Source organism: Ciconia boyciana, chromosome 1 (assembly GCF_034638445.1).
Source record: "Ciconia boyciana chromosome 1, ASM3463844v1, whole genome shotgun sequence".
NCBI classification, from domain to species: Eukaryota; Metazoa; Chordata; class Aves; order Ciconiiformes; family Ciconiidae; genus Ciconia; species Ciconia boyciana.
This window is the reverse complement of record NC_132934.1, coordinates 107,365,791-107,379,003: the sequence shown is the minus strand read 5'-3', so window position 1 is coordinate 107,379,003 and position 13,213 is coordinate 107,365,791. Positions and strand designations below refer to the sequence as shown.

General features: G+C 38.6%; 1 protein-coding gene across 1 annotated transcript in view; it reads right to left on the bottom strand.

Moving 5' to 3' along the window:
- Nucleotides 1-13,213, bottom strand: part of ROBO1 (roundabout guidance receptor 1) — a 743,951-nt gene that overhangs the window by 380,331 nt on the left and 350,407 nt on the right. The window contains exon 3 of the mRNA XM_072886039.1: nucleotides 3,897-3,980. Within this exon, the coding sequence (XP_072742140.1) occupies nucleotides 3,897-3,980 (84 nt within the window). The remainder of the gene's footprint in view (nucleotides 1-3,896; nucleotides 3,981-13,213) is intronic.

Genomic DNA, 13,213 nt, shown 5'->3' with positions numbered 1-13,213 from the left:
GTCACATCAGCTTTTAGATGTTTTTTATTCTTAGCATTTCTTTCATATCAACTATGCAACAGAAAACCTTCCTATAAGCTCCTTCAGTCCAACATCAGTGTCATGCATTCGGAACAATCCTCAGTGACTGAACTTCCTTTCTTGATTTGTTATTTATTCAGCCTTTATTTATTTACATTATAAATACTTCCCAAAAGTGATTGTCTTTAATATAGATGTGTATACAGCCTCTCCATTTGGGTCTGCAGTTAATAACTAATAATAATTATTTTGATGATAAAAACCTAATGATCTATAAAAAGTGCCACAACCTATTGGATACCACATTACTATATTGATCAGGGAGATAAAAAATCTAGAGTTTGGTCCTGTAGCATACTAAGAATCATGAAAAGTCAAATACAAGTTCATCATTTTCCCATAATAATGATCTTGAAATTTATCAACAACTTCAATCTTTATCTGAAATAGCTTGGGTTAGCAACTCCTCTCTCCCCCCTGAAAGGGATGTGTTTCCTGTTTGGTACAAAGTTACTTCTCAAGGGGAGTGCTCACATCCACAGTGGAGACAACAGAACCTAATGGCATGGCCAAACATCTCCTGATTTAAAGTGGACTTTAGGAGAACACACTGAGACACTCTCTAGGGGTCATGTACCTCCACTTAAGAACAGTGTGAAACAGCTGCATATATTCATCCTGAAAAACATATACAGAAAGAAAAATATGTAGGAAAAATTTATAATCTTTAACCCTGAACCTTCCCATACTAGCAATTGCTTTGCTTATTTACCTTGCAGATAAACTTGTATGGAACTGGAAGGAAGATGTGCCCTACAGATGTATCACTGCTCTTGGTATGAGTAAAAATTTATGATCCTACTGTATGACAGCAGTTATTAGCTTGTTTGTTTTTTGTCCATTCAGACACCACCTGAAGATAAATAAATGATTAAAAAATAAACTGGTGCTTTTTTTGTCCATGGGTCCAGACATCCTGGACTTTATCTGAGTGATTTTAGGAATGAGTCGGAGAATTTTCAGTACAAACAAGCTTCTGGAATGGTTTTTCTTTTGGAGAATGGAACTCTATAGGTAAGAGAGAACAAAAAAAAGATCTAAGAATACTTCTGTAAAATCCAGAAACTCCATATTAGGCCCACATAAATCTGCCCATAAATTAGAAAAAAAATGTAACTTTACCTATAAGATTGTATTACAGTTAATGTTATTTTTAAAAATCCTTACTGATTACTATAGAAACCTGTTGGACTAATTTTAATAAATACCTCAGGGCTTTTCCATATAAACCAAGGCATACACACATAGTGCTACTGATTACTATCACACAGTGGAGAAAAAAGTACTGGATCATTACATCTTTAAACATGAAAAACTTGGTCTTTCCTTCATTCAGTGCTCATTCAAATAGAGGCACAGAAACTCCAATTAAACAAAACCAGCCATCCTCTTGGTTTTCCTTTTTGTTCAGCTTGTGTTTGCTTCTAACTTGATCCTGACTTTTGTGTTTTCTTGGAAAACGCCTATTAAAATACAGCCTAGAGTTAAGATCCAGAGCCTCTGGGGAGCTACTAAAGCAGGGTTTGATTTTGTCAGTCCTCCCAGATGACCCCATTAGTCTCCGAGAGGCAGGTTAAACAGCTGCAGTACCCCGCAGAGGTCTGTCCTTGGACGCGGCGCCCAGATGCACGTGCGCACCTTGATAGGGGTGAAGGATCCTCATGGGTGGACAGATGCAGAAAGGTCTGTGCTCTGCTCAGGAAGTTGTCCCATGTTGTCATGCTTAGCAGGGAGCTACTGTCTTAAACACTGCCTTATATGCCTTAAATACTGCCCTGCAGGGGGAGGACAAAGTCTCCATTGCGGAGCAGCACCGCCTGCAGCCCTTGCACCCTCTGCCTGCCATCGCCCACCCGGCACGCTGGTCATGGGGGGACCCACGCCAAGCCTCCAGCCCCTCTCCAAAACACGCCAGTGGGAAGAGGTGATGGTGTCTCCCCCTGAATTCTTACCCCCACTACTCTTGTGGCTAAGGGGGCTTGTGGAGGGCACATGCAGGGCCCCCTCTCCTGCCTCTGTGGGCAGATGTGAGGCTGTCGGATGTGGGAATTGCTTAGGGACATGGTGTAGTGGTGGACTTGGTCATGTTAGGTTTACGGTTGGACTTGATGATCCTAAAGGTCTTTTTCAACCTATACGATTCTGTGATTCTGTGAATCTGCCTGTCACGCAGCAGCCCCAGGCCAGGGAGGGGCGAGGGGGCTGGAGGGGAACCTCTCTAGGTAAAACTAAGCAACGTTATTAATAATAGAGTCTGACCCGTGGTCCCAACTAAATTAGTGTCTGTTTAAACACAAGAGCCAGGGATCACCATTCCCAGCCCCATTTTCTGAAAGCAAAAATCTAACTTACAGTAAGTTAAAAAAAGCATTCCTTAAGCTATATTAATTTTTGTTTTGTCAACCTGATGACCCCATATGCATCAGGGAGTGCAGATATGCCAAACTTGGAGAGCAGCGGGGCGAAATTTAGAAAAAAAATTAATAGGAATATTCAGAAGGTAGAAAAGTCTAAATAATCCATGTGCAGCAGGGTTCATGCTATGTTTTTCTAAGAAGGCAGCTATCTTCTTGACTGAGGAGAAATTTGTATTGCTTTGCTTTTTTACCTTTTTTAGAAAAAAAGTATTTTAAACTGGAATAAAATTATGTGTCGAGGTTTTAAACCACATGCAGGGATGATTGCGAGGGGTAGGCGATGAAAGCTGTAATCATTGTAAGTGGTGTATAACAGACCTGAAGTTTTATGAATGGACAAGAAATTATACCTGCCTATCCTCATCATGTATCCTGTAAGACTGTCTTAGTTATCAACATCTGATTCACACACTTTTGTGAATTTGTTATATTCACAAAAATATAACAAAATATAACAAATATTCAAGATATTTGTTAATAACTTGACTACATGCAATTTTACACAGTGTGAGCAGTAGTAGCACTAGTAACCCACCAACAGAGTATTTAAAGAACATCTTCCAGTTAAATGTCCGACTCATTCTCCCTCCTTCCTTTTCCAAAAGTTGCTACCACCAGAAGAATTAATACTTACCTTCACAACCTAAAAGTTATTTAGATCTAGAGTCTGCCACTGTACTGGACCACCAGTAGTTCATGAAAACCCTAGACTGAGGGACTGTGTGGCTGAGCCCGGGCTGTGGTCAGCAGCATGACTCCTGGAGCTGGGTATCATTTCAGTGTGCAGAGGAGTTACAGAATTGGGTCCCTCAGAGATCACTGCTGCAACATACTGTATGGTGCTGCTTATCTGTGGCTTTTTCTTATTTGGCCTAGAGACACGTTTCCCTAGTTTATGCAAAACAGAAGTCAACAAAACAGATTCTTCTCCAATCACATTTTAGTTTCACTTGGATTTTTTTTCCCTGCTGCAATATATTTTACTTGTGTTTATAACAGAAACAAAGGACAACCCCCCCCCCCCCCAAATAAACATATGGAAAAATCCCTGCCTTTGGTCTCTGGAAAAATTTCTCTGAGATGATATATTGCCTCATGCGCTAATATACACAATTTGAAGAAAAATAATGGGTGCATTGTTTCAACAATAGAAAATGACTTTAAACATTCAAATAATTGAAATGTACTAACACACACAAAAAGACAGTCATCTTGGTTAGTTAAAAGGCACAATAATCTTTCCCAACAGTACTAACAATGTTGAACTTCTAGGGTGATGGTGAAAGATAGCCAGCTAGCAAAGATGATTAAAAAACCGTGTACAGGTGGTAATGGCAGATGTAGGTGGAAAGTGTCAGAAGTAGGCAGTCAGAAATATTTTGGAAAGATGCACTCTACCTGTGTAGCCCAGCGAATTGTCGCCATTATCAGAGGTGGGGAGTGGTGTCCCGCTGTCGTTCCCCCTCTCTAGGTCGTCGGAGTCTGTCGGAAACAACACCAGAGCTGCTGATGGGGTCACAGGAGTAACAGTAGTTGCCATTTCGATCACAACACGTCCAGACACAATTAAATCCACACATGACAGCAAGAGCCACAGTGCCAGCACACGGCACACGTCGTCCTTCCCCTGCCTTCGTAGTGGTGCCCAGCGAAAGGCGGCCGGGAGCATTGCCCCGGGGTCCCCAAAACACTGCCCGCTGTCCTTCTCTGCTCACCCCAAGTCTCACTCTGCAGCCCGCCAGGCGCGGTGGCCACCCTGCCAACCAGCCAGCGCAGGCTGTGGTGAGCATATGGGGACGGGAAGGCAGGGGAGCTGAATGCTAGCATTGCTAATTTTCCACCTTATTGTTAATCAAAGCTATTGACTGTGATCACTCCCCATCATCGCTTCATCTCCTGGCAATTACAGACTCGGGGGACTTCACCTCTTTGTGGGGAGGGGGGGGGACGGACAACTGTGTCTTGGCAAGCACGGGGGGGGGCTGCTCTACCTCTTCTGGAAGATGGGGCAGGGAAAGGGGTAGAGCCCCTCTATGAAAAGGCAACAGTTCAGTAGCATAAGGAGTAAGATGCATTTTCTGAGTTGAAAGATGCTTGCAAGGAAACACTCAATTTTAATGTCACATTAAAAAAAAAGGGGGGGGAAGGCAGCTGGTCAGCTAAACACATACATGAACACGTGTTTTAAGACCCCAAGATAAATTGCTGATCAAAACACCACAAAGCACCGTGAAGATAACTCATAATAATGAACTAAATAATTCAAAGCAAAAAATAAAATAAAAATCCCAGTAGCTCTGAAAACAAAACAGCACAACCCAAAGGAATTTGTTGTCAATATCACTAGATCTTTTTACTCTCGTCTGTACAGCCTAATGTTTATTAAATTCTATTTTTAATTTACTTTTGAGAGTGCACTGTCCAACAGATAGCACCTAAAAAAAAAAATTATATTTTGTTTAAAAAAACCTGCAAGAAGCAAATCGCTCTGCAAGAATATCGCTACCACAACAATAGGCTGCTTATTTCTTTTTCCTGTTGGCAGGTGTCAGATAATTTATTAATTATTGTAAAGACCCTGAATAGGAAAAATATGTTTTGCGCTCTCACACACAGACATATTCTGGACTTCTATAATGACTGAAAGTAACTGTGCCTTTTCAATAAAATGCACATGCTGCTAAAAATCATTCTGAAGTTTCACAAAACACCTAAAGCAACTCTGTATGAAATTAAACTAGAAAAAAACGTAAGTGGATTTTTTTCCTGGATGCTTAATTTTACTAGCTCAGTCAATCTAATTTGTAAAATGTGATGCCACACATTCATATTCTCCATTTGTTTTTTAAACAAACTTTAAAAGAGACAGCATCCTTACAAATTGAAATCTTTTTAATGAATTACAAAAGAACAAAAAAAGAAAACAAAAATCCTCAAGACCAATCCATTTAAGGGGACTTATTGGAAAAAATATTTCTTTAAAAAAGTCAATTAAAGAATTGATAGCATGCCTTTTAAAATACTGTTGTGCAAATTAAGAAAATAAAAGACCAAACAACAAAAAAGAACCAAACGCCAAGATGGTGTTTCATCTTGGCAGATGAAAAAAGTGAAATATGTTCATTTATTGGTCCATTCATCTTTGCTGGCTCACTAACAGCCAATGTCACGTACATCTTTAAAATCTGCTCTGAAAATGGCTGTAGAGTGACTGGATCAACATTCTGCTTCTCCAGATTGCTCACTTATTTGCATTCAAGGGTTGATTGGGTCAGAGTTTTAAATTACAGCAGTAAAGGACAGAAGGACGGGACTTTTTGTCAAATTAAGAGGCAGAGGCTGTGCCTACTTTTTTTAGGGCAAATGTTTATAATCGATTACAGAAAGCTCAGACCGAGATTTCAAGCAACGAAGCTGCTGATCACCATTTTGAAAGATTGATTGCCTTCTAGGAGATTTAACCACACACTACTCAAAATGATGAAGAAGAAGGAAGATGCACTGAAAGCTACTGGAGTGTTCTACGTGTCAGTGTAACGTCTGGCGTCGTGCAAAATATAATTGCATAAGGAAATGATCTTTTTCACCAAGATACTCCCTCAGACATGGCATTCTCAGCAATGGGCCACCCTCCAATGTAACACCTCGCAAAACAACTGATGCTAATGCCCTTTAGCAAGGCTCACTTAGGAGTTTAAATAGGAGCAGTCTCCATTTCAGAAATGCTGTGCATTCAATACAGCCAACAGGACATGAGAGCAGCAGCTTTAAAAACTAGGCTACAACTACTTGCAGCCATTTAGGCATGAAAATCTTGGCTTCAATTCCTCCACTGACGGAAATGAGGGGATTAGTCTCTTTTTAACACTACTGATAGTTACCTGCTCTCTGCTAGTGACAATGCACTTGTTATTTACAATCCAAAACCAAAGAGACATTATTCACTCTCCCATTCTTTGAGAAATGCTACTTTTCCACCTGATATCGAACATGATATTCAACTAACGTTAAATTATGGTCTCTGGCTGGAAATTACTTTCACTAATGATGATTGCTGAAGTTCAGTTCTTGCTGTGGGTGAATTCCACCCATTTCACTGAACGATAAGTCTGTGCCTAAGTCCTACATTTCACGTTGTGGCCCCCTGCACTGGGCTGAACTTAATTTCAGCTCTGTCACAAGATCCAGCTTTACCTTTGCTTGGGAGTCCCTGTTAAAACTTAACATTTCACCATGAAACTGCTGTGAAGGCACTCTGTTGAATGGATGGTAAAGGGCCTGAATGTTATGATGTGATGTATTTCTTATGACTACTGTGCTGTAGGATCAGGCAATTTTCCACTTGGCTTTGCTTAACATAAGGAACGATTTTACATCATTACACGTTTTGATTTAGTTGCCATGCCAAAAAAAGTGAAGGGAATGAATTATATAACCTGGAACAATTCACCTGATATATGAAAAATTTACAGCTCAGTCTGAGTCAAAGTGGAGGCTGAACTTGGTGCCTCATCCCTCAGAGAAATGCCATAATCACTCTATAACAGGTTTCACAGAACTGACAAAGAGACATGTCCCTCAAAACAACTCTCCAGTAAGGTTGAATGTCTTGGTTGAATTTCTGTATCAGACAGGACAAATTTAAACCAAGGTCTCTGATATCCTAGCTGCTCAGAAAAGCCTATTTTCAGGGAAATAAAACTTATACTTTAAAAAATGTCTTAGCAGTAATTGGTTGATTCATTAAGGGAAAACAAACAAACAAACAAAATCCCAAAAAACAACCCAAAACAAAACCCAACATTTACTGCAACAGAAAATTACTTTTACCTGTAAGTATACAAAACTTCAGCAGGAAGGTAAAAGGGGTAAAAGGAGTAAAAGGAGTCCTCCCCGCTTTTTTCTTTATAGTGCCAAATGGGTTTATTTTGGAAGAGGAAGATGAAAAGTGAAGCCTTGACTAGCAAAGAGAAAAAAAGGAGCAAGCCACCCCTTATCAGTTGCTACTACACTCTTCTTTCACAGGAGCATTTGAGAGAGGCCTCATTTGAGAGGGTGAAGACCCTCATCATGATGAAAAATATCTCATTCCCTCTTTCCATAGCCATTTCCAGAGCCACCATTCATTAAGTTGGGCAAGTACCTTTAAGGCATTAAAAAACCCCCAACAAACATCTATTTTGGCTTGATAGAAGAGTGCTAAGTTTACCAGCTTTTGGTGGAATGGTTTCAGGTTTAGTCAGTGCAGCCCAAGCACAGATGACACCTTCAAAGCAGCAAGAGGATTTGGCTTAATCATAGAAGTTCAGAACAAGTTTAGGTGGTCCAATGGCAGTCAGATAGCACCAAAGATTTATGTGGATGTGGGGAACCTTTTTCAATGAAATTTCCACTGAAATCTGTAATTTGCTCCATTTTATTGGACTGGAGCTGGAGCTACTAAACACCATTCATGTTTTAATTTACATATCTTTAACTCTTCAAAATAATCAGAAAATCCAAATACTAAATATTTACTACTGTTATTCATTCTCTCAGCTCCTACAACCCCTCAAACCAGACACATTTATTTTCACAGCTACTTACATTCAAGTGCTTTGTGGAATCCTAACCTCAAAAATCATATTAAACATGCTTTTAACCATGGCTCTGCTATTCATAGAGAAGTCACCAGTGATTTTTTTTTTCCACCAGAAAGTGATGCCATCAGTTATTGCTTCTTTTGTACCAGGGAGATATGTCTGTATGACACGTTTTATTGATGATGCATCCTTAAAAGTCCCCAAATGATTCAGTATTGATGCCCTGGCCCTGGCCCATCCTCCTGGAGGACATAAAGAAAAATTGAAAAGACCTAAACCAATGCAACTTCTTACTACTGTAGGAATCTCATGTATCTGAGTTTCTGCGCTGGTCCTTGTTTATCGGAAATTAAAGCCATCTACTGAAAAATGTCTGACTACAAAAATAGTAACTGTTGCCATATTTAATTCCAAAATATATAACTTCATTATTTCTTGTTACGTTTCTCTAAATTTCATTATCATCATCAGCTTGGGAGTACAAAATTGGGAGGAAACAGCATGAACAGCATTTTGCAAATGAACATTAATAAAAGATTAGGGTGAAGCAAATGAATATAAACTACTATCAATACTAGAATTGTGTTCTACAAATTGGATCAATTCCCATTGATTTCTTTCTAGTGATCTAGAGGAATTCAGGAAGAGACATCAGAAAAAAACCCATCTGTGACAGCATCAAACCACAACCTAAGATGAGGAACTAAATTAGTAGCCTGTTTTTTTCAGTACTTTAATTTATTCTAGGTTTTCATTGCAGTTACATTAGAAATACACTATAATATGTCTTAAGGGATATTTGATTTAATTCTATTTCTTAATTTGTTTATTCATAATGACAAAACATTTTACACTATCAGAGTATAGGTAAGTAAGGATAGAACCTAAGGGAGAGCTACCATTAAATTAATACATCTAAATAGTAATAGTAATAAAACTAACTTTTGTAGAGGGAAGTACTATCTAAAATTATATGTTTATTTTGAAAAATACAGACAAGCTTTCAAGAATGTAGACCTATTCTTCAGATCTGGAACAAAAAGGAAAAACTTCAAGCTATGTGCAGAATTGGGAATAATTAGGCCACCCTTAGACTACCACAGCTTGGTAAACACAGGTCTATATCAGAAGCCTATGTAGCATATGATTAATCTGGAGAATATCCTTACTGATGTTTCATATTAGCTGAAAGGAAATATTCTATTATTTTCCATAAGACTTAATAAAGCAAGTTTCTAGAGACATTCACATTCAGCCAGCTAACTTGTTTAACTTGGATAACTTTAGGGAATTATGACCATTTTCATAAGCTAAGAGTCTCCACAAGTAATTAAGAAGTTCTTCATTAAAAGTTTACACTGCTCAGCTGCCTCATCTTAAAAGTTAAGAAAGGTTTAAGCTAAGGAGAAAAGGCAGGAATTTGTTCTCACATAATGGCTTTAATCTGAGGATCTGGCACAAGTAAATTACAAATAAATTCATAAGGATGCTTTTTATTAATAGGCTGTACAAGTATGTTCTAGCGACCCAATATGTGGTTCTAAAAATAAAATGTACACTTATGCACAGGTACAGAAATGTTATTCATTACGCACAAGAGACAATTTTCTGATGAGCACAGAATACTTTGTGGTGTAAAAAAACCCTTAGAAACAGATTTTTCTCAAAAAAGAAAGAATACAGCTTTTATTTAATGGTTTGAGTATCTTTTTTGTTGTTGTCTTCAAAGAACAGTACATATGACTGAAATCCTGGCAAAACCTCAGTAGTGGATTCTATTTAAACACCTTTCCTTCACTTCATTTTCATGATGCATTCAATAACAGCCTTTAACTCAGTAAAAGTAAATGAGGACTCCTGGTTATGCAAAAGCAGTAAACAACCTCTTTGCATCTTTATGCTGCCAGTAAACAACCTCTTTGCATCTTATTTATTTATTTATATTGGAAGTAGGTAGCAAACATAGGTGTTAGCAACTTCACACAGATCCAGCAAATACATTTTATGGAGTAGCATAACTATGATTGTTGGGTTTGTTGGTTTGTTTATTTTTTAAATCTGCATCACTTGGTTTCAAATTCTAAAGCTGAAGCCTTATGTGGGATCAGTCACGCAGGAAACCATACAAATATAATTACATAGTGACATTTCTGACTGAACGCTTACATTCTCAAAACTTGGTATTTAGCAGAGAGCATGTAAACATGCACCGTAAGACTTCGATGCTCACAAACCTGCCTATTGTCCTCTCTCCACTTCCCCCCACACCTTGACTTCTTCTAGCTCTTCCTTGCACTTCTTGGGCTGTCCCTTGTAGCTCTCTCCTGTTCTGCATCTGCTCCCATTTCTTTCCCTGCCAGATAAACCTGGAGGTAACAGCCATTCAGGCTAATTAAATGGTGCTGGAAGTGAGTTAACAGGTGGTGGCCCCAGCTGCTTTAGTTGCAGGGGTAGATAAGAGACCCATCACTAGCCTGTACAAGGCACTATGATTGATTAGGACAAGAAGCCATTTTCTAAGGAGAGACAACCAGATTTATAACAGAATTTTCTTCTCTAAGGCAGCAAGCAAACCTTCTGCAGAAAATACAGAAACAAATAACTTATTCTGAAGTGTTCACCAGTCATCTTGACTATGTTCAATATGGCATATGCATAAGACCTATTTGGCATAGGTTTCTTCATAACAATACTTTGTATTTTCTTTTTACGGCAAGCTCTGAATTTGATCTTACTTCAGGAAATTTCCTCTCCCTTAGAGGCTCTCTTATTTTGTTTTCTTCCAGGTAAACTTACATGTTTCTCAAGAGAGTTCTGATTACTGTGGGAAGTACTATCAAGACATTTAAATAATAGCAACTAGCACCATGTACAGTTGAAGAACTTGTTATGCAAGCTTCCCATGCAATTCTCCAACTCCACTGGACTTCTTGCAGTAATCCCCTAACCATTGTAATCTATTCTGTGAGACTACACCCAGTCCTCCAGGCATTAACCCCCAGAGCTTCTGCTTCTATGACTTTAGCCCTGTAAAGTTGTTTTGAGGCTGAATTATGCAGCTGCTTTACAAGTAGCTGCCCCCAAAATAGTAGCAAAGAACTGGGTTCGTTTTCTCTTTACCATAGAACTGGAACGCAGTAAGAGACCCACCATGCTTAATTACCCCTTATTTTATTCAGCTGAGTGGTGAACTTAGGAAAGGTGATGAATTTCCCTTGTTAATGACTACTACAGACAAACAACGAAAATGCAGGAACTAATTAAACACACCAACCCCAACAGCCTCGCAGTCACATGATTTGAAATTAAAACTACCATAACAATGAACATTGAAGGGGATGCACACGATTCAAGAGCTGAGAAAGCCCTTTCTTATTCCCTTGCTTTTCTGTATATGCAAAGTCATCTTCTGAGTTGTCAAAGATATATCTGCAACACAGCTGTGTCATTTACATTTTACTAGTCTATCTGCAGAGCTCAGCAAGAAGAATAATATTAAATCAATGCATGTCAACACTTGTTTATAGAAAGAATGGACATATTTACATTAATACACTGTCCAGCGAGGGAATACACTGGCACACTAAGTAAGCCTATTAAAACTGCTATATAAGCAAGAAAGTCTCTCTGATATTGCAAGAATCCCAGGTCATTTTTTTCAGGAGACACTCCTAGCTACATTTCTAGCTGTCCTGGTTTGGTTTTCTCCTCCTCTTTTTAGAAGGACAGCATTTTGCACCATTTTGCTGTTGCCAACACATGTTCTCTACCTCCCAGCAGTGACTTCAGCCACATTGTGTTTACTGATACCCTTAGCATATAGATTTCTCAGGGGAAATGTGTCCAGTTGTTGCTATTCTGTGCTTTCCCTTCCTTTTTGCCTTCCACAATCCCAGCCCTTTGGCTATGACAGAGAAGGCAGCAGACAGGACAGGCTCTGCAGGTCCTCTTCCTTTCATACCTAAAGCCACTCACATTCTATTTAACTTGACTTATGCACAAAGCAAAGACCTGATAATGCTATATTCTATGGGGCGATTCAATGATTTTAAAAAGGTTTTAACCCCATTGTAATTTACAATTAAAATCTTTGTGGCCTAACAGAAAGTAATTTAGTAAGTAATGTACAGAGATGATTTTGAAGTGAAATGAAAAGGTGAATTGCAAGGTAAACAAATATTCACATTGACTTGTAAAAAGACATGGAGTTGAAAAACATACCATGTCAACCAGTACAGCTCTACAAGAATAAATTCACAAGCTACAAGCATCATCAAATCACAAATATATATCCATGTAAAGTAGTAGTAAATCGTGTCTGTCTAGAATTCCCTTTCCTATTAACCTTCCAAGACAGTGAATTACCCGCAGATATCAAATGATTCTCACTTGCAACACTTTAAAAAAAACAAAAAACAAAGAATGTTTCCTTTTATTCATACTGAGTAGAGGTAAGTACTTCAGGGAAGTTTTTGTCTTTTGTTATTAGATCACAGGGGTTCTTTCTGTAAAGCTCTTCCTAAGAGCTACTGCTTTTGTGCAGCGTAGTGAAATGTATTCTACAAAGGAGGTTTTTAAGTTTGTCCCTTGGAGAGAAGAGAAGCTGTACAACAGGTGTTCCTCCTTTCTTTGTTTACCTGAACTGACTACTCACTACTTAAAATCATATCCTTAAGAAAACAAATGATGGAGCATGTAAGCATTTGCCTGGAAAATTTGATATTAGGCTGAAGTCCTTTCTTGTTAAAGCAGCAAAATGCTCCCATTGACTGTATGCAGAGTTCTGTTAGCACAGCTGTGAATACTTCAGGGAAACGGGAGAAAGAGCCACAAATAAAGAATTAACAATTGCTATCTGCTCATAATGAAACATACACATATGTCCCAATCAACTTAATAATTCTCAGTCTAAACCAGGAAAAAATCATAAAATAGCGGTAAGTTAATTTAATAGTTCCTAGTGGTTCTTTAGCATCTTCCAGCTGGGAATCTCATTTCTCAGTGTGATTAATGTCAGCCTCAAAAGAAAGCACAGGGTCAAAAATTACTCCAAGTTTATGAACTCAAACTCCAGACAAAATAGAACAATGATGAAATGAAATAGCCGAGGAAGACAACAATCAATAACTCTTT